Source organism: Sebastes umbrosus, chromosome 8 (assembly GCF_015220745.1).
Source record: "Sebastes umbrosus isolate fSebUmb1 chromosome 8, fSebUmb1.pri, whole genome shotgun sequence".
NCBI lineage: Eukaryota > Metazoa > Chordata > Actinopteri > Perciformes > Sebastidae > Sebastes > Sebastes umbrosus.
Genome location: NC_051276.1, coordinates 33482507 through 33507953, shown reverse-complemented (window position 1 = coordinate 33507953; position 25447 = coordinate 33482507). Strand labels below are relative to the sequence as shown.

The following is a 25447-nucleotide window of genomic DNA, read 5'->3' as shown; positions in this document are numbered from 1 at the left end:
CTAACTCGTTCCCTCTAATTTGTAACTCGTTCCCTCAAATTAGTAATTTGTTCCCTCAAATTATAACTCGTTCCCTCAAATTAGTAACTCGTTCCCTCAAATTAGTAATTTGTTCCCTCAAATTAGTAAGTCGTTCCCTCAAATTTGCAACTCATTCCCTCAAATTAGTAACTTGTTCCCTCTAATTAGTTACTCGTTCCCTCAAATTATAACTCGTTCCCTCAAATTATAACTCGTTCCCTCAAATTAGAAAGAAAGAAAGAAAGACAAAACACAGTAGTCCCATCATGTGCCTAAAGTCTAGATATAGTATGATAAGAAAATGTCTGTATCTCAGAAACTACAAGGAGCACAACCAAGTATTTGGTATCTATAAACTCATAACAAGTTGGATATCAAAGATGTGCACACATATGCAGTGTAAAAAATATTTCATATGGAAAACATTCAATAAACAAAAGGTTTTTCCTCATTTTTAAAAAATCCTGACTTTGACTATTAATAAAAGTGTGATTTTTTCATGTGACCTAAAAAATTCAATATAGTCTTTGGGCACAAATTAGTTAAAATGACAAAAAAGTGACAGTTTTTCCACTCAATTATATCCATGACAGGGTGGAAAAATGCCAGTAAAACAGCATTAATAACATGCTGAAGCTGTCAATAAAATGCCAACACTAGCATGGCTAATAACTATCAAGAAGTTTACAAAAAAGTTAATTAGTAGGAAACGCTAACTTCAAACAAGTTAAAGGAAAAGTATGAACTTTTAAATCAACCACATCTTTAAAAAAGTCGGGAGATTTAAACCTACAGATTATATTTCATCTGAATAATGATGTAATTTATCATCATTTTCAGAAGCAGGCCCTTTAAATAGGTAGAGATTAGAAATGTTCGAGCGGTCCCTGAAGGCAGCACATACCTGTGCAGAGTGGGCGTGGTCAGATGTGATGACGCTCTAATAGAGATCCAGTTCCACAGGTGTGGCGGAACTCTTTTCCGGTTTAAACAAGAACCCAGGTGAGCTTTTCTTTGCTTTCTTTTACTCTCGGTAATTCATTGTCTTCCAGTTCATCTATTTTATGTTCGACTGTTGACGTAGTAACAAATTATTATTCATTATATTAAGGTTTAGAGCAGAGATTTGTACACAAATTAGTAGTTTACCTGTGTAAAATCTCATTCAATTCATGTTAGAAAGTCTCCCAGTGAATCTACTATATTTACTTACAGCTTGAAAGTAAGTTTTTATATTAAATTATATGTTTTATTTCCTGATCGACCACTAAATAATGTCTTCCTGATTTAAATGTGCGTTAATATGTGAGATTTTTTGGTTTAATCTCCTCTGGTATTTTATATTATTTCCACTGGATATCAACTTTACTTTGTAATAATTGTTTGTTTTTATTTTTCTGTGTTATATTACATTACATACATTCTGTGTTACTTCATTAATGAGGCTTATTTACTTCACATTCATCAGATGAGCTCATCATATAAGCAAACAAAAGATGTGTCATCATGACAAGGATGTTTAATCATGTGCTTTTCAGTCTGAGATGCTACACAGACTTTGTATATAATACACTTTTAAATATCATCCAGCTACTGGCAGATAATAAATCATATATCATGCATCCTATAAAGAATATTATAGAAGAAAAGAAAAATACCAAAAAAGGGTTATAAGGTCACAATTTAAGTAACTTACTACCGGACAGAGGAAGATAAGTTAACTGAGACAAAAGAGTCAGAAATAAACTTCATGCTTTAGAATGTCTATTGTTGTAAAGATGTCAGTTTTGATAGCCTTAAGCTGCCTTGAAATCTCAGTTTGAACACTTTTGAAAATGTTCTGTTTTTTGAATGAGTTTGGTGAGAATATGCCCAGAATGGACCATCATAGTAACAAGAAAGCTTAACTATGAATGTGTTGTTTTTGTTTTTTTTATAGAGAAACTTCCTGTTGTCATCATGTCTTTATGGGTAAGCCAAGATTTTCTTTTTAATTAATTAATTAATTTATTTATTTATTTATTATATATTTTCTTGTACATTTTAAATAAAACTGATTAACGTTCTGCAGGATGACTTGGAAGATTGTGTGGACACCCCGTCCTCGTTCGAAGCAAAAGTAAGTCCAACTAAAACTTTACACATGATTTCAAGCCTTTACTGTGACATTTATTATTATTACAAAAATTACAAAAGAGATTAAAAAAAAACAATACAAACTGTCTCTTCTTCAGAACGGAGAGAGAGGAACCATCAAGCCCAAATCAAACTTTGATCCAGGAGACGATGCTGTCGCTCTGAGGAAGGCCATCGAAGGAATGGGTACAAAAACACACACTTACTTTAATTTATTACACAATTATTTTTATTTGTATTTTTTTTATCTTATTTGTATTTTTTCTTGAATTTTTTTTAACTTTACACAAGTATTGTGAACATGAAAACCGTGGCATAGCTACACATAACATATTATAATAATATATACTGTATGTATGTATGTATGTATGTATGTATGTATGTATGTATGTTCTAGTGGAATTCATGCGATTTGGTGCAGTTAAGCTACCTTTTAAATCAGACATTGAAATTGTGAATTTATGTATTTTATTGATTTAATTTTATTGATTTCATGTTTATTGCTGTCCCTCCCTCCTCACGTTTCTTGTTTTAACTGTTTCCAGGCACCGAAGAGAAGGTTCTGATCGACATCTTGACCCATCGAAGCAGCGCTCAAAGGCAGCAAATCTGTGAAGCTTATCAGGAAGCCACCGGCAGAGTAAGATATCAGATATCACTCCTGTTCTTATGGCTGATGCTCAATTATAATCTGTATTTAAGGATTTTAAATGGTCTCATGGGATATAAATGTGTTTACACTGAATGAGTCAAAAATCATAATGAAAACTTTAAAGGGGACCTAATATGCTTTTGTGCTTTTTTTCCCTTTCCTTTAGTATAGTATATATCGAAATAATTGAATATCGCAATATTATGTTTCGTGATACTGTATTGATTCTCAAAAACACTATCGATTTTTAATTAGTAGTTTACATGCAAAGATTAGCTCAGTTAATACTTTATTTCATTTGCAATGGAAGTAAACATGTTTTACTTAGATTTTATGCATATGGTGGTGTGTTCTTTATTCTATGACAGTTGCCTTGCTTACAGTATCGCAATATATTGAATCGTAAATCCCGTATCATGATACGTATCGTATCGCCAGATTTTTGACAATACACAGCCCTACTATATGTTTTTTTGTGCATGTAAATGGTCTGCAAAATTACAAAGTCCACGTCAAAGGGAGTTACTCTTCCCAGACAGAAACACTGCTCCTGAACTGTCTGTAACGCCTCGCTTGAAGTCCCGCCTTTTTATTTCCGTAACGTGGTGATGTCACCAAGTAACACATTTGCATAACGGCTAGTTTGGCCACCCCACAAACAAAGCTAGCTAAAGCGGAGCTGGAGCAGAGTCCAAAGAGAGAGTTTTTTTAACATTAAAGCATGTAAACATGTTCTAGTAGAAACCCAAAATACAAGTATACACCTGAAAATAAGCACAATAGGTCCTCTTTAACCTAGCCCTGTCCTCTACACATTATGAGCTATTTATTCCTCTTATTTAGAGGCATGTTTTACTGATTATTAGCTCTTATTGTAGCCAGGGTTTAGGGTGGCTAAATTAAATTAAAAAAGAAAGAAAAAATTAGATTTTAATTAAAAATACATTATATTATCATATAACTAAAGGTTGCATTGATCGCAGTTCACTTCATGTGTTCCTCACACCTGAGATGATTTTTTTTTTATTGTGAATCTTTCAACCAAAGCTACTCTCTGTTGATTTAAACTCCACCTTAACATGACATAATGGTTCCTGTGTTTGTCTATAGTACCTGGGTGTATTTGCATGGGTGTGTCTGTGGGTGTGCTTCTGTTTGAGAAGTGAGGGGTTATGTTTACGTCATAGACATTAGTGGAGGACCTGAAAGGAGACACCAGCGGTGACTTCGGGGACCTGCTGGTGGCGCTCGCCTCGTCTCCTGCAGTGTACGACTGCCATGAAGTGATGCGGGCCATGAAGGTCAGTTTTTCTCTTTTATTTTATTATACACTTTACAAATAAATGTTAGTATGAGGAAACAAAGATTATCAATTATCATTTCCTTGTTTAACAGTAAAATATCTATTAATTAACTATCAATTTACCATTTATAAATGATGGTTATTATAAAGTTTTACCAATGTCTGTTCCCTGGTGAAAAATTACAAATAAGGAAAATTATTTTATAATGAAATCATTATTATTATTATGAATTCTGTCTATGTGGTGAAGTAACTGTGTGACGTTGCAGGGAGCCGGGACGGCAGACAGCGTCCTCATTGAAATATTCGCCTCCAGATCCAACGAACAAATCAAAGCTCTCACTGACGTCTATCTGGAAGGTAAATAATACAAACAGCAAGAGTCCATCCAAAAGCTTTGGTCTTTTTGAACATATGAATTTCTTGTTTTTATGATTAATTTAATTTTTAAAATATCAGAATCACGAGAATGTCTTGGATGTTTAATTTCCTCCACAGAAACAGAGAAGAAGTTGACCCTTGACATGAGGGATGAAGTTTCTGGAGACTTCTCCACCGCTCTGCTCCTCCTGGCCGAGGTTTGTCATCTCAATACAAAAACAAACTGTGAACAGTGTGTCCATATACACAATAATATCTTATTTAACTTGCATTAAGACCTGTGAAGTGCAGGACAGTGTGGAGAGACGGGTGCACAAGATGGATAATATAAGGTCTCCAACCTTTTTTTCCTCTGAGAACTATTTTAACAAAATGAAAGTTTCCTAACTAAGGTTTTCTAGTTTCATGGGATACCAGTACCTTCACTCTAACTCTAAAGCTGAGCCTGTTACAGCCTCTAAAAGATGGAAAAGAAATGTGGAGAGCCTGATGTCATTTAAATTTTAAAAGTTTTGTTTTTGTTTCCAGGGCAAGAGGGACGACAACACCACAGTAAATAATGCGAAAGCAAAAGACGATGCCAAGGTGCAGTGTGATGCTTGTTTAAACTAAGAAAGTGTTTTTATTATATATATACTGTAACTGTCTCTTTATGTTGAATATATTTGTATTTCTTTCTAGACCCTTTACGAAGCCGGGGAGAAGAAATGGGGCACCGATGAATCTCAATTTGTCGAAATCCTCTGCCAGAGAAGTATACCTCAGCTGAGAAAAAGTACGTCACGCTCAACTTAAATTAGGTTTAATTTAGATTAAAAATAAAGTTCTTACAAGTTATGGTCAATTTGGAATAATCTGTAATTTCTTTTGTACAGCTATGGTTGAATACAAGAACATCAGTGGAAAGACTCTGCAGCAAAGCATCGAAGGGGAGATGTCCGGGGAGCTGGAGGAGCTACTGGTGGCCATCGGTATGTGCATGAACGTTTAACATATTATGCACTATATGGCCAAAAGTATGTGGACAAAATCATGTGGAAAGTGATGTAGTGATGATGTAGTGCATATCATTTTCTCTTCCTATTGTAGAAAAAGATTAAACTTTATGTTTGTATGAATGCTGTTTCTAACCACATTGTTGTGTTCTACTTCAGTGAAATGTGTGAAGAGCGCCCCGGCCTACTTTGCAGAGCGTCTGCATGAGAGCATGAAGGTGCATGTACAGGTTTTATTGCATACGTTTCAGTTGCAGGTAGGGCTGCACAATTACTCTAAATGTTATCGAAATCGCAATATGCTATTATGTTAAAATCGCAAGATTTGTTAATATCCATATTGCTATTTTGATAAAGTTTCGATTTATTGTGCAGCTCTATTTGACACAGAAGAGTTTAGTTGTTATTACGTGCAAGTTTAGTTTTATATTTAATATTTTAGAGAGAAAAATCAGCGGTACTGATGTGAGATAAATGCAGGATAAATACTGTGCATGAGTTAAGTTTTACATAAAGTGTAATAATGTTGTGTGTTGTGTGTCATCAGGGTGGTGGAACAGACGAGTCCACTCTGAACCGGATCATGGTGAGCCGGTCTGAGATCGACCTGCTGGACATCAGAGCTGAGTTCAAGAAACTCTACGAGTACTCGCTGCACTCCGCCATCGAGGTGAGGAACTACTTTTATCAAAGTTAGGATGAAATTACAAATGTATATTTAGTATGTGATAACTAGGGCTGTCAAAGTTAACGCGATAACGCAAAAGGTCCTCTGAGACACAAAGACTAACCTTCTGGATAACAGGAGCTGTGTGTATTTCACTGATCTGTTACTAACATTTAAACATGATAATCAAGCTATGTATTGGTGAGGGATGTGTGTTCTGTATGGTAAAGGTTGTCTGGGTGTTTTCTATCTGCTCTTTTATTTTGCATCTTGCGGTTGCTCAGGTGGATTTGGTCTCCAGTCCTGATCACATTATGTCGAGATTTAAAAACACCGCCCACCTGTTGCAGCCCGAGAGGCAAATTATAAAGACAGCTGATGTGTCCAAGGCAGTAAATTACAACCCACATCCAGCCAATCACTTGGTAATTACAGCTGTATATCTCGGTCTCTCTGACGAGGAGCCATCCATCATTCGAAGGGAATATTGAAGTTTAAGTCACACAAATTTTTCTCAGATGTTGCGGCGTCTCCTTCAGGCTAAACGCTGTTCTACCAACTTCTGTAACTCAATGCAACTTCTCACTGAGCATTTCTTTCATTAGTCTTTCTTAAAGGACCAGTGTGTAGTATTCAGGGGGATATATTGTCAGAAATGGAGTATAATATTAATAAGTATGTTTTCTTTAGGGTATAATCACCTGAAACTAAGAATCGTTGTTTTCGTTACCTTAGAATGAGCTCTAGATGGGGACATTTGCATTTTCACGTCGGCCATTGTAGTTCTCTTACACGCTTCAAGTTTCAAGCGGTTGCAATCTGCAACCTCACTGCTAGATGCTGCCAAATCCCACACACTGCACCTTTTTAAAAAGTGAAGTGTGTCCAGGGTTTAACTATCATATCCTAAGTAGGGCTGTCAAAGTTAACGAGATAATAACGCGTTAACGAAAATTGGTTTTAACGCCACTAATTTGTTTAACGCATTAATGCAACTTGCAATTTTTAGGTAGCATACAGTGGAAATACTCAAATAAAGTAGCTTAAAATTGTACTTAGTCTCATTCCACCATGTTGCTCGGTGTGGTTGTAAGACACGTTTTCTCCTCGCTTGTGTTGCTGTGTCCTCCAGTCGGATCTGTCGGGCGCCCATGGGGACTGTGTGATGGCCATCTGTGGAGGAGACGACGAATAACTAACACCTGAGGTTCTACCTGAGGCCGAGAAGAAATCTGCTTCCTCTTGAACTCTCGCTGTCGCTCTCTGACACTTCTGCTTTACTTTCATCCTCATCCTACTAACTTGTTGTGAGCTGTGAAAGACAGACGTCATGTGAAAGACATGCAGATCATTAAAGATTGATATATTTAAACATGAACACGTCCAACTGAAGTTTTAATAAATAATTCTGTTTTGTTTTCAGTCTGATTGCGGAGGGGAATATGAAAAGACTCTGCTTAAAATTTGTGGAGGAGATGATGATTAACATCGGCATGTTGTGCTCTCGCTACGTCTTTATTCCCGTTTCTGTCATTTTATCATTTTTATCAACTTGAACATCCACAAAATACGAGAGGAAGCAACTTCCTGGACTTGGACTTCATTTGATAACACTTCATAATAATTATCACATATATATAAATGGTAAATTGATAGTTAATTAAACTTAGTTAAGAGTATTTTACTGTTAAACAATGAAATTGTTATTTTATAATAAGTTTGTGTAAAAGTAAACCGTCCCATTAGTACAGCTGTGGGCCTCCCGCAGTGGAAATGTTGTTTTTTAAAGGCTAAACGCCAACAAATCTGGACTGAAGAAGGATATTTTGTTAGATTTTGCTACTGCATGAATTAATATAATATATTGCCAATGGATTAAAAAATAGATAATGGATGTTTTGATAATAGGTTTGAGTTTTTTGGTAACTTTTTGATCAAGTAAGTTAGTAGATTCATCATTTATTAACTTAATGGCTGAATTAATAAATACATCACTAAAAAACATTCATCAAATATGCAGTTTATTAGTTTTATTCTGATTCCGTCCTTATAAAACATTATAGTAATATGTAAGTTTGTTCACATAACAAATACTCAACATTTATCAAATAGTTTTCAAAGTTGTTCACATAAAACAAAATTAAGAGATGATTTTATGGGCCTTCGTTTTTTTGAATAATTTACTAATAATTTCCTCTAAAGTTTACTACACATAACTATGTAAAGTTTGACTAGTTACTGTAATTTGAATTATATAATTCCAATTACTTGGAAAGAATATTATTTACACAAATACAGAGAATGAAGGTGCCACCACTAAATGAATAGATAATTAATATTTAGAAGGGTTTAAATTATTTTTCCCCCTATAATCAGTACCAAATTACATAATTATTTACAGGAAACTTCCTGGGAAATTACAGAAAAATATTTGTAAATTGCTGCCCCATTAAATTGAGGCTTCACGGCAACACTAAGAAACTAATTAAAATAAATTATTACATTGAAAGTCTTTGCATATAAATACTGTAAGTGTAAGGAGGAGACGTTACTGTAGTGTGTACTTTTAAATGAAGTAATTAACTTGTTAAAATGACTGTATTTCATCCTTTATCATCTTCTTCAGCTCTTTAATCTTCTGACTTCTTCTTGTATTGTTGTAACTTCCAGAAGTAATAATAAAAACACCTCGTGAATCATTCACAGCTGCTGATATTGTTTATTTTTTCTGGTAACAGTCTGGTAGTTCATCCAAGTCACCAGCAGGAGGCATCACTGACTCAGCAGCAGGTTTTAAATCTTTTTAAATGTCTGCATGTCTACAGACCTCCTGGGGGCTTTAAGAGGTTTATAGAGTTCACATACTGTATGAGGAAACTCTGAGATTAATGGAAGTGTTTCACTCCTCTGGATCATTATGATGCACATAAACGTTCAGTGTGAATGTGATGTGCTTCATGTGGAAAACGCTTCCTGATTCTGTGGAAAACAATGACTTGATAATAACCATCATTTATAAATGGTAAATTGATAGTCAATTAAAATGTTAATAGTTATTTTACTGTAAACAAACTAATAGTTTGTGTTATTTTAAGAGTTTATTGTTGCACACATTTTATATACTATATATATACTGGGGGAAAAAAGTTCGGAAACTTGTGTTCGGTGGATTATTTCTCTGTTGTTACAATGCCAATTAGCATTGTAACAACAGAGAAATAATCCACCAAACACAAGTTTCCGAACTTTTTTTCCCCAGTTTATATAAGTATCTGTTAATGATCAAGATATTATTTGTAAACCTTTAAGAAACTGCTTGTAAAGCATCTACAAACATGACATAGATAGATAGACCACCAATCAGGAGGTCTGCGTTCGATGTTAGTTCATGTATGTATCTGTATGTGACAATTAAAATAAAAAAAATAAATCAAAGTTCACACCATACACACACAGGAGTGTGGAAACATCTGCTCAGTGGTGGAAGAAGTATTCAGATACTTTGCTTTAGTAAAAGTACAAATATACCCCACACTCTGTTACAAGTAAAAGTCCTGCACTGAAAATGTTATTTCAGTACTTAAAGTATTGAAAGTATAAAAAATATCCCCGGTGATTGCTCTATTATTATATATTCTATCGTTAGGTTATTATTACTCTTATTATAACTTTACAAATGAGCTGAAAAGTTACAGTGAAATTAAAGCATGGATTAGTTTCTCTAACTATTTAATACATGTTTCATTTATGCAGTAAAACACATCAGCTGCAGCCTCTGACCTCCTCCTCTCAATGAAATCTATTCAGCGTCTCTCTGCAGCGCCTCGTGTCTTCATGTCTTTCAGTTAAACTCGGGCCAGACACACTCACAGACTATTGAGGTGGATGAGAGCCTGAAGGCAAAGACGTTTTCCTCATTAAAGCCCAAGTAATCACCCAGGATCCTTCACTCTGCTCTCCCCGCCACCCCTCCCTCTTTATCTGAACCGAAAGAAAACAGGAAGAGAGCCTGCAGGCCGACGTTTATACATCTTCATTCTCTGACAGCTTCACATCCCCTGAGTGTGTGTGTGTGTATGTGTGTGTGTGTGTGTGTGTGTGTTCATCCAGTGTGATACTAAAACAGGAGATTATCAGCACAAAAGATATTTAAAACTCTGCTATTACAAACCATGTTGTGTGACCTATTTAAATGCAGACTGTTAAAAAAGAATTATTCATGAAGCTAAAATTGTATGTCATTAATACATGACAAATTCTAAGTAACGTGCAGCTTTTTCCCGTTAAATCGGGTCAATGGGAGGGTTCCTTCCTGGCTATTTAAAGGACGGGTTCATCTCCGTTCTGTTCTGCCCACTCAGCCGTTGCAAGAAGCAGTGACGTTGGTTACCAAAGTAAGCTGATCAAAGCTAATCAATAAGGTTATGAATAATGTGAACTCTAGCACTTGCTGAGTCAACGTTAGCTGTGCTAAGTTTGGAAATAACTGGTAAAGCAGCGGTTTAAGTATACGCTATATTTAGAATATTTTCGCAGCTTCACCTCGCCATCAGACAGCCCTTTCCGACGTTATATTGCTGTCTTCAAAGCCACCAGACTCCACTCACAGAAACAGTAATTGTACCTCTCAGAACACAGGAGTTGCTGGTCTACCGCTGCCTCGATCGGTTAGTTTGTGTTATTGTGTGACTTTCTGATCTGAACTAACGTGGCGTCCACAGCAGTATATTGCTTTGCTTCCGTGCCGGACGCATTAATGCAATTTGCAATTTTTAGGTTGTAGCAGTTTCAAAGCTAGAGTGACGATACTGGTATCGTATGAAACTATAAAACCTAAAGAATCCATTGGTACCAACCATGTCATACTAGCTTGTCGTGAAGGAGGTTAAATAACGCTCCAAACTTATGCTAAATTTTAGCGAGGAAAAACTGTCATGGACATTTTCAAAGGGGTCCCTTGACCTCTGACCTCCAGATCAGTGAATGTAAATGGGTTCTATGGGTACCCACGAGTCTCCCCTTTACAGACATGCCCACTTTATGATAATCACATGCAGTTTTGGGGCAAGTCATAGTCAAGTCAGCACACTGACACACTGACAGCTGTTGTTGCCTGTTGGGCTGCAGTTTGCCATGTTATGATTTGAGCATATTGTTTTATGCTAAATGCAGTACCTGTGAGGGTTTCTGGACAATATCTGTCATTGTTTTGTGTTTTTAATTGATTTACAATAATAAATATATACATACATTTGCATAAAGCAGCATATTTGTCCACTCCCATGTTGATAAGAGTATTAAATACTTGACAAATCTCCCTTTAAGGTACATTTTGAACAGATAACAAATGCGTGATTAATTTGCGATTAATCACGATTAACTATGGACAATCATGCGATTAATCATGACCAAATATTTTAATCAATTGACAGCCCTAATTCCCATATATACATTCATCCTATTATGTATGGTAACAGTGTTTTTGAGCAGCTGTTGTGTTTTATGTTAATCCTACACTGAGTTTTTATTGGCCTTTTCGTGCATTTCTTTCATGCCCTAATAATTGTACATAGACTGTATAGCTTTGTTATCATGCTAGTAAAGTCTTGTGTTTTGCATTACTGTAGTTCAGACTGCATGCAGCCTCTCTAATTGGTGACTGTATCATCTGTGACAATGTGTGCTCTCACAGCGGCGCTCCAGCGAAGAAAATCAAATTCGCAGGGGAAAACTGAGAAATGTAGGCCAAGTTCATCCGTGCTCGCTGCCGCACCGCGCTGCAGACTCCAAACTCCAAACTGGTGATGTGTGATGATGCCGAGTGTAAAGTGTAACAGACCACAATTAAAGAGCAGAACTTTTATCCCTCCTGACGCGAGTCCACGAAATGTAAGCTTGTCTGTGAAATTTCCCCAATTATATTCAGTCTTCATTCATAAACTGGGCCGCCGCTGCTTCACTGTGTGTGAGGATGAATGGAGACTACAAGCGAGGATGGTGGTGGTAGGGTTTATTGAGGACATTTCATCAACCCCCTTGTACAGTTGCTTTCTCCTTTTGTGTTTCTATGAAGACACAAAACCTCTTGTGTCCGCCAAAAAGCACAAAAGATGTTGTTTTTTTATGGCGGCATTTGGAAATTTGGGGATATTTCTGTAGTGGGTTTCTGTAGAAATGATGTGGGTTAATCCCCTATACATGTTTTACCCCTGAAGAAGCTTTAAGGTCAGAAAGTTCATGTTAGTCCACTGTCTGTACAGTATAACCAGTGGTGGATGAAGTAGATGAATGCCACACTTGAGTAAAAGTACAGATATCTAACCAGAAAAGACTTTAGTAGACCTATAGTCACCTATTAGAATATTACTTGAGTATATTTTCTGTAATTTTCTGATATTAAATGTACTTAAGTCTTAAACGTAAAAGTACAAGTAAATGCTGTTAATAAAAAACAAGTCAGACCCCTTAAAATGAAGGCATTTATCACACATAGGTTATGGTATAGAATAGTTAGAATCGCATGGGTTCCCTCAACAAAAAGCCGATGGAATTGTTCGATTGGGTTTTGGATTATTGCAGAAAATAAGTTCTGTGGCGAACAAACGTTTATAATACTTACATGTTTTGTTCAGCAAGATAATCTCCACAAATTATGTAGATTGTAGATGTAGATTCTGCATTTTTTTCACGTTAAACCCGGTGAAATTATAGTTTAGTTCGACCAAAGCACACTTGGTGATTGTTGGAAAGAGTAACGACGGCAGTTTAGGTGAGTTTTATTTTGTTTCTGTCCAGTTTGAATTAAGTGTTTTCTGATCTCAACATAAACAAAAATACACGTGGATGATGGCGCAAGCTGAACGGAGATGGGGGGCGGATGTCTGCGCTCTCTGAGTGCCATTCTAGTTTATAACTAATGTTAGCTTTTTACTTCTGGTGATTGCATACACACTTCAAAAATCATAAAAATGGTGTTAATTTGTGAAGATTATCTTGCTGAACAAAACGTGTTTGCCACAGAGTTTATATTCTGCAATAATCAAAAGCCAATGGAATAATCCCATTGGCTTTTTGTCGAGGGAACAAGGGCGAAGCTAACTTCCTGGTTGGCCTACAAAAATACATTATCCCTGGAGCTATCTATTAGGAGACTCCCCTTGGCTGCACTCTAAGAGGTCAAAGGTCAGCTCTAGACCTGGTTCAGTTTTCTGCTTAAGGACACTCCAGCAGGATGGATATTCATTAATGCATCCACCTTTACTGTATGTTTCTGTGAGCATTCAGACACCAACAGGTGGCAGCATACACCTCACACACACAGCCAGACAACAATAAGTGTGTCAAAGAGGAAAGATTCCCCCTGCAGAAACAGGATGTGTCCAGACATGGGGGGGTTTGTACAGTCATGTGATCCCCGCTCTGCTCCTCCTCATCTCTTATGTAATCCCCCATCTCAGCCATGTGCTCCCACTATAACCACTGACCTGAATGTGGTAATTGTGACCATTTACCCGCAGAAGAGGACATTTCTTCACCTCTATAGTAACTGACGTAAAGACGACAGAGATGACTGTGTGTGATGTTGCTCTTGATTTAGACCACAAAGGACTGAAAGTGTGTATGAGGTGGATTCTCCCGCCGACACACATGCCTTTTGTTCATAAAGTCTGTAAATTCACAGCTGTCACACCACTTCCTCATTGGCTGGTGGTGAAAAATGACATTGTTTTTTCCACCGCAGATAATCATTAAAATCGAAGGGAGTGTTGTGAGATCAATTTACACGTACAGACTAGCAGTGTTTAACAGGCAGAACAAAGACGCAGATGAAGACAGAGTTATGATTAAGATTTTTTAATAATGAACAGGATAATAAATGTGACGGAGGAAAACACATTACTGTAGTGTAGCCTGAGGTTTGTTTATTTCTCCATGCCACTGCATTCTTTCCAGCCTGATTTGTGCTCTCCTTCCTCAACCAGACTGCTCAGTCTGTCTGTCATTCACACTGCCCCATTATAGATGAGCATTGTCTGGGTGCTTCTTATGGAAGCCCATTGATACCAAGAAAAGAAAAGAAAAAAATACATGAGAGTTATAGTATTATTAGTAATATTCATGGTATGTAAAAAAAAATATTACATGTCCGGAAAGGAGTAGGAAGAAGTACTGCCTACACCAGGGGTCAGCAACCTTTACTATCAAAAGAGCCATTTAGGCAAAAAAATAAATCTGTCTGGAGCCGCAAAACATTTGAGCATTGTGATGAAGCTAACACAGTTTATAGTCTAAGTATATAGTATATAAGTCTAATGCAGTGAGGGCCAAAGAGCAAATGTACTACGGAGTATTAGGGCCACATTGAGGGGAAAAACATCTTAGATTTACAGAATAAAGTCATAATATTACGAGAAAAAATTAGTAACATTACAAGAATTAAGTCATAACTTTACGAGCAAAAAATTTGTAATATTACGAGAATTAAGTCATAACTTTACGAGCAAAAAAGTCGTAATATTACGAGACTAAAGTCATAACTTTACGAGCAAAAAAGTCTTTATATTACGAGAATAAAGTCCTAACTTTACGAAAAAAAAAGTCTTTATATTACGAGAATAAAGTCATCAATTTACGAGAAAAAAAGTTGTAATATTACGAGAATATAGTCCTACTTGTATTAGTTATTACAGCTGCTGTGCTATTATTGTGGTTGCTGTGGTCTCGAATTGAATTGAACATACATTTCTTTTTACTTTTCTGTATTGAAAAAGGTCTGGTCTACTAAATCATGATTTTGACATATCTCAAGTTTTTCACTCAGTAAATAAAAAAAATATGATTTTATTTATTATTTATTCTATCCGTAACTTCATTCATTCATTTCTCTCTCTCTTTCTTGCCATCAATAGTCTTCCATACTTTCTCTCCACTTACTTACACCAATCATAACAATAGGAGGGGGCGGGGCCTCGTCAGGTTAGGTTGTCACTCTCATTCTGGCTAAATAACAAACACCACCCACTTTATTCTGTAGCCTCCCGCTGGAGCTGGAGCTGGTGTTGGTGGAGTCACGACAAGTTTAACGTTAGCAGAACAAAAAATGACACGGAGGTTGAGTGGAGATGACACAGGTTTAACACAACATTTACTTTTCGACCCCAGCCTTGGTGTAGTCTGTATTGAGAAAGGTCTGGTCTACTAAACTCATGATTTTGACATATCTCACATTTTACAGATACAGATACAGATAGCATTATTTATCCCCGAAGGGCAATTCATTTTCTGCAGTCCATCGAGACATATTCACATTCATACTGCACAATCATCAATGACAGAGGGAACACAGTAGGTGGCATATGGGGAGGTGCAAGATCAATAAAAGTACAAGAATAAAAATATTTGCAATAAAAACAATAAATACAAGAAAAAAACAAGATGAGATAAAAGAATTAAGGAATAAATAGAATAAAGTGCCAAGAGTATTGCACATTGCAAATTACATTACACAAATGTACCTAATTGCAAACACGGACAACCATCATATGGTTAGTGCAAAATAAACTTTACATTCAAAATAAATAAAACATTTTTGTTTTCGTTCATTCAAGATAGTTACTCTGCGTTCAGCAGTTTAAAGGGACTGTTTGTAACTTTTTACACGTATAAATCTACCGGGTCGGTTTCCCATGCGCGCTCGCGTATGCGCGCTCGCGTATGCGCGCTCGCGTGTGGCTGGAGTCTCTCCTCTGCCTGCTCGCCTTCACTCACACCGTGCGCGTTCTCACTGTCTCGCTCCACCTCTAGACGTGAACGCGCGCTCACTCCACACTGCAGAAGAGTTAGTTTAGCTCTGAGAATATCTAGTGAATGTTCAGTGGACGTTTGTGAAGAAATAACTGCTGCAGCTCCTCCAGACCAACAGAGGTTTCCCGTGTCTTGTGAAGTGACGGAGCTCCGCAACGAGAAACGGTATTGTGTCTGACCGGGTGCCGGTGTCTCCCTGCGGGCGCAGTCGGGAGGCGATAACGTTTCTCTTCCTGCTTCAGCCAGCAGGAAAAGCCAACACTAGGATCAGCAGTGATTCATGGAGAAACCTTCGTCTTGTCAGCTAACATTGCTGCCAATCAACTGAAATATAGAGCAGGTGAAATATAGAGTGATATTGTGCTTTTAGCTGACGTGTGTCGCCTCACTGTTTTGAGCAATGCTCGTTCATGTCTATTAGAGCGAAAAGCGCGAGCCCGACTCTGACTTTCGTTGACTTCACGGCCACAGGTGTCGCTGTTAACCTACAAAATCCTCCTCCTCACCTACAAATCCCTCAATGCCCTGGCTCCTCAGTATTTATCTGACCTCCTCCACCCCTACACACAGCCCCGGAACCTTAGATCCTCAGGCACGGGTCAGCTCTCCATCCCTCACACAAGAATGCGAACTTTTGGGGACAGAGCCTTCAGTGTGACAGCCCCCACACTTTGGAACTCTCTCCCCATAGAGCTCCGCAACGCACCATCTCTGGACACCTTCAAAAGACTCCTCAAAACCCACCTCTTCACCAAGGCCTATGGCCCCTAGCTTCTGTTACATTTGTTGTGTTTATTTATGTCTTTGTTAAGCGTCCTTGGGTTTCATGAAAGGCGCTATATAAATCCAAGCTATTATTATTATTATTATTAACAAGCAATTCTGAAAGTTACAAATAGTCCCTTTAATGGCGGAAGGAATTTTTTTCAATAATTTTATTTATTATTATTTTTTTTTTAATAACTTCATTCATTCATTTTTCTCTCTCTCTCGTCTTGGCATCAATGGTCTTCCATACATTCTCTCTACTTACTTACACCAATCATAACAATAGGAGGGGGCGGGGCCTCGTCAGGTTAGGTTGTCACTCTCATTCTGCTAAATAACAAACACCACCCACTTCATTCTGTAGCCTCCCGCTGGAGCTGGAGCTGCTGTTGGAGCTGGAGCTGCTGTTGGTGGAGTCACGACAAGTTTAACGTTCAGCGGAGGTTGAGAGGAGGCGATGACCCAGCTGGAGCTAATTGAAACGTCCTCTCCGATGAGACGTGGATACTAAACGTGTTAGTTAGCTCACCTGCTCTCAGCTAGTGGAGGAACCGTTAGCTCCTTAGTTAGCCGCTAAGCTAACTAGCATCGCCCGAGTGAAGGGAGCGTTTCGCGGCGTGTGAAGCTGCTTTATCTGGGTGTGATCTCTGGAGGGAGTCGTTACCACCGGTTCCAGCTGCTTTGTTGTGCCTCACCTCGTCTCATTGTCGGCGGAGACTACTCACCTCTAAGCTAGCACCGCCTGCAGCTAGCTAGCTAACACCACTGCTTGTTTTGGGTCTGTCTGAGAGGTGGATGCTGGATCTCTGGTTCCAGCTTCTGGACTCCAACTGGGTCGAATCATCCTAACTGTACTTTCATGTCGTATCAGCCTGCAGCTAGTAGTCCCTCCAGAAGAACCAGAACCAGACGCGGAGCATGCAGGAGGAGAAAAGGCTCCAGGTCCAGTAGATAGTCGGTTAAAGGTGTGACTTGTGTTAATCTACTGCCATAAACAGACTTTTTGGTGGCTGACTGGAAGAGAAAGTTCTGTAAAGGATGAAGAAGTTCTCCAGGATGCCAAGGTCTGAGAGCGGAGGACTCGGAGGGCTGTCCGGGTCCGGGTCCAGCTCCGGAGTCAGCAGCTACTTCGGCAAAGTGTTCGCAATCGGCCGGTACCAGGTCACCGTGGAGGAGCTCATCGCAGAAGGTATGTACAAAAAACAAGATTAGTTCAGCAACATGTTTCCTGGGACACACCCGTCAGCTTCTGTTGAGTGAGTGAACAGGGTGGACAGATCCTGTGAGAGAAACAAGCAACCAGGTTTATAGAAATAAGCCCAAAAGAAGCAACTATCCCCCCAAAACAAGCCCCAAAGAAGTGCCCTTACATACCTCATATATATGTATGAATTTATTTTGGATTGCATGCATTTCATTTCATTTTTGCATACATTTTTAGCTTGCAACTTTACATTCTTCTTGTCATCTAAACTTAAAGAAGTTGAACATTTTATTAAATTTTTGTATTTCATTTTCTGCTTGTTACTTTACATTTTTCTTTTAACTTTTTAGCTTGTAACTAATTTTTTTTTTTTTTTTTACCTTTTCAACTTGTAACTGCATTTTTCTTTTTAACTAAACTTAAAGAAGTTGAACATTTTATTTCATTTTTTGTATTTAATTTTTAGCTTGTAACTTAACATTTTTCTTGTTAACTAACCTTAAAGAAATTTAACATTTTATTTTATTTTTAGCCTGTAACTTTACATTTTTCTTTTTAACTAAACTTAAAGAAACATTTTATTTAATTTTTGTATTTTATTTTTAGCTTGTAACTTTACATTTTTCTTTTTAACTAAACTTAAAGAAACTTTTTATTTAATTTTTGTATTTTATTTTTAGCTTGTAACTTTACATTTTTCTTGTAAACTAAACTTAAAGAAGTTGACTTTTTTTCTTTTTTTTTTAATACATTTTTGTATTTAATTTTTAGCCTGTTACTTTACATTTTTCTTGTTAACTAAACTTAAAGAAACATTTTTTTTTTAATTTTTGTATTTAATATTTAGTCTGTAACTTTACATTTTTCTTGTCAACTGAACTTAAAGAAGTTGAACATTTTATCTAATTTTTGTATTTATTTTTAGCTTGTAACTTTAAATTTTTTCTTTTTAACTAAACTTAAAGAAGTTGAGCATTTTATTTCATTTTTGTATTTAATTTTTAGCTTGTAACTTTACATGTTTTCTTATCAACTAAACTTAAAGAAGTTGAACAATTGATTTAATTTTTGCAAATTGGCATGATGTGCTCCTATATCATAGTTACAAAAAAATGACAATCTGCCTTTGAATCGTCCCCAACTTGAGGGCGAACCCAATCTTTAAGTCCACCCATTTTCCCCCCAGTCTTTGTTGTACTTTTTGCCATATTTCGCTCACATAGTACCTGTCATTGTTAGTGAGTAACACTCTGAGTGGCGGGCGGTGGTGGCGGTGAGGAGAGAGACAGGAGCAAGCCCAAATAATCAACTACACTTTAGAAACAAGCCCCCTAAAAACGAAACCCGCGACTACCAATATTAAAACAAGCCCAAAGTTGCTTATAATACGCAGACTTGGCAACTCTGGCAGTGAAGCAACTCCTCCAGCTTTGTTCCTTTTATGGGTTGGTAATTGGTTTGCCCTCCACAGTAAAAGCTCAGTTTTTCCCCCCTAAACATCTGCTTATTTCCCAAGAAATTACACGCAGGGTGATTGAAATAGGTCGCTCTCCTCTTCCAGGCTTTTGGTATTTAAAGTGAGGCACCAGGGATTTGGTCCATAGCTGGAATTAAAACTTTTCCCCTCATACAGCTGTAGTTTACATCTTCAGCTGCTCCACTGGCCCCCAGGGTAACAACAGTCCAAACCTCCTGTGTCAACATACAGTATGTAAAGATCCAGCCATTTAAACAAAACACTTTGACCAACATGTTCACGCAAGTTTTGCTGCAGTTTGCTTGAGGATTTATGAAAATGTTTGGGTTGTAGCGGGCTCAGTTTTAAAGCTAGAGTGAAGATGCTGGCATCATATTCTAGCTTATGATAAATTCTGGCGAGGAAAAACTGTCATGGCCATTTTCAAAGGGGTCCCTTGACCTCTGACCTCCAGATATGTGAATGAAAATGGGTTCTATGGGTACCCACGAGTCTCCTCTTTACAGACATGCCCACTTTATGATAATCACATGCAGTTTGGGGGCAAGTCATAGTCAAGTCAGCACACTGACACACTGACAGCAGTTGTTGCCTGTTGGGCTGCAGTTTCCCATGTTATGATTTGAGCATATTGTTTTAAGCTAAATGCAGTACCTGTGAGGGTTTCTGGACAATATCTGTCATTGTTTTGTGTTAATTGATTTCCAGTAATAAACATACATTTGCATAAAGCAGCATATTTGCTCCGCGCCGGGGTGCGGCATCGCCCTGTCTGGATTTCTTTCACAACAATGACCAGCTCGCTGTACATCATTCCTTACATATATGATGATGAGCCGGTCATAATTGTTAAATAAACCTTGACAGGGCGATGCGGCACCCCGACGCAAAGACGGACATTGTTGTGAAAAAAAACATAATATTTCGCAAGAATTACCAGCTTGCTCTACATTATCCTGGTTTTTACACGGCTACTTACTTAAGAAATCAATAATTTGACACAAAAACGGTCCGCCAGAGTCCGACATCAGAGCTGCGCCCATAGAAACGGTCTGTTATACATAGCAACGATCTGCTATAAAGAAATAACAGACCATAGACTGTGATTGACCGTATATTAATATACACAACAACAATGGCATTTGTAAACAGTAAGACAGTAATGCAATGGTGCAGAGTGCAAAGGGTGTTGGAATAAATATGGAGTGATTAATGTAACAGGTTGCTTTATGTATATATATATATATGTAGGTAGGTTGAAATGACAGTATACACAGCATGCTTGGATTTTATATTTTATGAAAAGTTTGACTCATTTTGCAGCTGTTGAGATGTACAAAGACTAGTTTCTAGTTTCTCCACGGGCCGGCTGAAAGACAGTTTGTGTCGAACTAACTGGATTTAGATTGCATACCATTTTTAAAACAAGTAACAACGGTGCATGCTGGATAAACACATAAAGGATATATTATGCAATGGCTGCGCCTACTACCCAGTGCAGCTCTTGAGGATGTCGACAGGCTTCTTTGAAACGTTAGATATTTCCTTCATGGCTTGAACATAACCCTGTGTTCAAATATGTTGAAATGAGAATCACCTCCATGCACGGTCACATGAGCAGAGAATGAGGAAGTACGGAAACAAACATGTTAAACAAAACAGCTGTTCTTTTCACAACAGTGTATTAAATTAGAAAACATCCTTTGATTTGTAGAACTGCCCCAGTTAAACCGGCTTAGCCAATTAGACGACTAATTGGTCATGAGGGTCATTTCTTTACCAGGAAGTACTCATATTTCTAGACTATTTTTTCATTACTGGAAACGGGGTAGTCATACTTCACCCAACAAATAGGGCTGTTGCAGTGAAGGAATTTCCCCTGTGGTAATAATGATTGATTTGACAGCGTGATATGTGGTATCATTGCCATTTTTTTTCTTTCAAATTACTTAATTAGTGCCATATAAATAAGTTTTATTGTTAGGCTATTATTAGGTATATTGTTGCTTTTTAAATGATAAAGATGACAGAGTTTTAAAGATAGCTTTTTAGCCTGGATTATGTGTTTATCTTCTTCGTATTCGTCTAATATTATAGTTTGCTATTAGTTTATTAAAATGTGCTGCTCTGCTGACAGTAGACTTGTCCATGTTTGTGATTGGTCAGATGCTGCAAACACCACCCTTTTCATGTGAACGCACTCATAGCCAGATTGAGAAAACCTGGGTTGACTTACTGAGTTGATTTAACCACTGTTTTTGGACCGCTTAGTGCGATCGCGGTTGTTAAGGTTAGTTAAGCCAGAACTAGAAGATACTCTGGGTATGTTGAACTCGCTTCATAGTACAGGCCTCAAGTGGGTGAAAGGGAAACTATGCTCACAGAGCTACTCCCACCTATAACTGGAAAAACAAATGAAACTAAGGGACATTATTTTGCATGCGTACTGTTATTATCACTGAAAACCATAATTGTAAGTCAAGAAGACAAATGAAATGTTTCAGACCTTTAGTTAGCCCTGTCTCCTCAGGTAACGCAGCACTGTAAACATGCTGTTGAGCCAAACTATAAACCTGATCTCACTTGCCCTGAAAAAACACACAACTCTTCCTGCTAGCAGTCACGAGTCTGTGTCATCATATAATCATGTGAAGTGGTTGTGGCTGGTTTTGTACCAGGAGCACAAGGTTACATTGTGACCTTTGCTCATCATTCTGGGCTGCCCAGTTAACCATATAATTGTCTATTTCATTCCACGTGGAGTGTCTGCTGCGTTTAGAAATAGACTCCAGTAGTAGAATATTGCTCCTCAGTCATTAAGGTGGAGTAAAAGTGCTAATCTGCTGTAGTAAATAGTTATTTGGAGATGTGTTCAGAGTGAAACATAATGCTTATCAGACACAAAAACATGTGATTTGATATTTACAGCATCAAAAGGCAGAAACGGTACAATTCAGACTATATTTTTAAAGGCGTTTACACACCGAGGGCGTTGTTTTGTGCGACTAATCCACACGTCAATATAATTTTTTTTAAATTATTGTTTTTGTCATGAGTACTTTCATACAGAACGTGAATATTATGCGGCAAAAAAGCGATGGTTGTGTCTGAATTGCACACTAATTTGGGTGAAATATTACAGTATGCAACGCTTGACACTACAGCGGTATAAATAACCCACAATGCAATGGGGTAGTGACGAAAACGTTCATAAAGGACTTTGATGGACAGCTCTGTAACATCAATAATGCTTCAATTTAACTCCAAGTATAAGATTTCACTTTGCTAGGTGTTAATATGTATTTTAAATCAGACTTTGATTCTCACAAACCGTCATTTTGGTCACGTGAGGTTTGTACGGGTTACCATGGTTACATGTCTCCAACCGGCAAGGAAGGCTCTCAGGAACTGACGACGTAAATTACTGCTCAGTGTGCCCCAAAAGATATATACTACTGTTTATTCACATAAAAGTATGTTGAACTTTAGTACACATATTGGGTATGTAGTGCAAAGTATGAGATTTCGGAAGAAGCCGATGTAATTTTTATTTGGAACGAAAATGTTCGCACCGCGAATAAAGGCATCAACCAATCACGTTGTGCGGAACGGATTGAGTTCTTGTATGTATAAAGATTATAAAACAGCAAACTTTTTTACTCCTTTCAGACCAGATCCATTCCTCCCATTCATACCTTTCACAATAAAAGCCCTAGACATATAATATTCGCTGGTGAGTATTTTGCATTTTTGTGTTTGTCACGCCACCAGTGTGTAAAGGCCTTAAGAGTGAGAAATTACAAAATATAGTACATTAAGTTGAACTAGATTAGTCTTTTCTTTAGGGCTGCAACTAACGATTATTTTCATTGTCTATCAATCTGACGATTATTTTCCCGATTAGTTGTTTGGTCTATAAAATGTCAGAAATTGGTGAAAAATAGCGATTGATCAGTGTTTCCCAAAGCCCAAGATGACGTCCTCAAATGTCTTGTTTTGTCCACAACTCAAAGATATTCAGTTTACTGTCATAGAGGAGTAAAGAAACCAGAACACTTTCACATTTAAGAAGCTGGAATCAGAGAATAGAAATAAAATGACTGTCAATAAAAATACTCCAGAGCTCAAAAGCTACTTTATTACAGTAACCATAGTAAATCAATGAATGGCTTCCACCACTTCACTTGCATTCATGATGCAAATACACACTTCTATGAGCAGCTTGAGGATGCTTTCATATAAATATAGCACTCTACAGTGTCACGAGGTGCACAGGGAGCGGAGCACTTTACTACCTCAGTCAGTGGTGGTCCCATGTGCTGCCCATTCAGCAACACACAGGACCTCCAACTAACCACCAACCAACTGCCGCTAATTCTTTACTGAGGTTTTGGGGGTTTGTGGCCGGAACCACTTGGCAGGTAACCAGCCATCATTTGCAGGTCCTGTTCTATTTATAAAGACCTACTATGCTGGGAAAGTGGTCAACGTGTCAAGGTTAATTATAGGGATTTACCTGCCACTGTGGCCCAGAGACCACCAGGCATGTTTGGAAGATTATATTTTAACTTGTGTTACACATTTAGGTTTTTTGGCTGGACCGCACAGGGCCAGCCTGAGTGATGAAGTTACACGATTGGTCGGCCGAGTGTCAGAGTTTCCTCATTGGCCATTGCTCTTTCAAAAGGAAAAGGCGGGTAACAGTCCTTTATGCAAATGAGCCCGTCCAGCGCGACGCGTCCGGCTCACGAAGCTTGGACCAAGCTGTGAAACTAGACGATCTAGTTCTCAAATGAAACGAGATTCAGTAGTGGCATCGCCTATTTCTCGCTTAAGATGTTTGCAGAAGTAAATTTTGGTGGATTGTTTAAACGGAATAACAGAACGTTTACGAGCAGGCCGCCATGTTGTTTACTGTTTAAAACGGCGAGCAGAGAACCAGCGATCAATCAGGTGCATTCAGCAATAGTATATGTCACGGCTTGAACAGCCAGTAGAGCCACACTGCATGTGATTATCATAAAGTGGGCATGTCTGTAAAGGGGAGACTCGTGGGTACCCATAGAACCAATTTTCATTCACATATCTGGAGGTCGGAGGTCAAGGGACCTTTTTGAAAATGGCCATGCCAGTTTTTACTTGCCAAAATTTAGCGCAAGTTTGGAGCAACTAGCTTTAACCTCCCTCTCGACAAGCTAGTATGACATGGTTGGTACCGATATCTTTACTCTAGCTTAAAAGCTGAGCCCACTACAACCTGAAAAATCGCAAGTTACGTTAAAGAAATAAGTGGCGTTAAAACAAATTTGTATTAACTTTTACAGCCCTAAAAAAATACCAATATAGGCACTGGAGGACCATTACTATATTACTACTGCTGAGTTCAAAGGGTTAAATTCCAACACACAACTGTCGTTTCCTGGAGAAGAGAAAACAGGTTTGAATGATCAGGTATCTATGTTCAAAACACCATCTCCTAAATATTTAAAATGAGACTTTAGTCAAGCTCAGAAGTCGTAATAGTTGATGCCATGTGGTTAGCTATTTTTTTCCAGTGACCTATCTGCAGGCCTGGACAGTTCTTACATTGAGGAGGAACATAGTCATTTCCCTCCAGTCCCCTTTAGCCTCTGTGGTTTCTCTTGAGCTCTATCTGCTGCTGCTGTCTCCAACTCAGAAATGACATGAAGCAACAGGATGCATCTGTGAGCATGTCCCCCTTTTCTCCACTAACTCTTGTCGTTCGGGGTTCCTCGTCAGGGCCTGGAAGTTGAAAGTTGAGGAAATGTGTGGAAATCAGTTTGATAAATTGAAGGGAAAGTTGGTAGTTTTCTGTGAAAAGTCTGGAAAAGTTTTAAAATTAATAATATGCAGGGACCCTGTCCTCAGACACCCCTACTCACCTACACACAGCCAGTTTATTAGGTACACCTTGCTATAACTAATGCAACAGTTTTGCAACAAATCTTCATGAAGATTATAATACATTTTTGTTGCAACTCTTTTAGAGAGGGGCTGATTCAACTTTATAATCATTTT

The 25447-nt window shown here is 37.9% G+C and overlaps 2 protein-coding genes and 1 long non-coding RNA gene across 7 annotated transcripts in view; 2 read left to right on the top strand and 1 right to left on the bottom strand.

The window, feature by feature from the left end:
* The first annotated feature begins 913 nt into the window (after window positions 1-913).
* On the top strand, window positions 914-8858 carry anxa3a (annexin A3a). Of its 3 annotated transcripts, none has more exons than XM_037778479.1 (14): window positions 914-1023; window positions 1961-1992; window positions 2093-2140; window positions 2256-2343; window positions 2703-2797; window positions 3997-4110; window positions 4382-4472; window positions 4611-4690; window positions 5022-5078; window positions 5175-5268; window positions 5369-5464; window positions 5648-5706; window positions 6036-6158; window positions 7579-8858. In XM_037778479.1, the coding sequence occupies exons 2-14, from the start codon at window positions 1981-1983 to the stop codon at window positions 7639-7641; spliced, it is 1020 nt and encodes a 339-aa protein (XP_037634407.1). In that variant the 5' UTR covers window positions 914-1023; window positions 1961-1980; the 3' UTR covers window positions 7642-8858. The 3 variants fall into 3 exon arrangements, with proteins under 3 accessions (XP_037634407.1, XP_037634406.1, XP_037634409.1); XM_037778478.1 differs by lacking the exon at window positions 7579-8858 and adding an exon at window positions 7288-7529 and having other exon boundaries at window positions 918-1023; XM_037778481.1 differs by lacking the exons at window positions 914-1023; window positions 7579-8858 and adding an exon at window positions 7288-7529 and having other exon boundaries at window positions 1974-1992; window positions 2093-2144.
* Window positions 6684-19645, bottom strand: LOC119493305. Its single transcript, XR_005207939.1, has 4 exons — window positions 19634-19645; window positions 15373-15376; window positions 13846-13851; window positions 6684-6896 (listed from the first exon to the last, which is right to left on the bottom strand). It is a non-coding gene; the product is annotated as an uncharacterized LOC119493305 (long non-coding RNA).
* Window positions 17113-25447, top strand: part of bmp2k (BMP2 inducible kinase) — a 58979-nt gene continuing 50644 nt past the window's right edge. For 2 of the 3 annotated variants that reach the window (XM_037778475.1, XM_037778477.1), the window contains exon 1: window positions 17114-17916. In XM_037778475.1, coding sequence (XP_037634403.1) covers window positions 17766-17916 — 151 coding nt within the window. In that variant the 5' untranslated portion in view covers window positions 17114-17765. Of the gene's footprint in view, window positions 17917-25447 lie in introns of all 3 variants that reach the window. The other variant, XM_037778476.1, reaches the window with a different exon arrangement.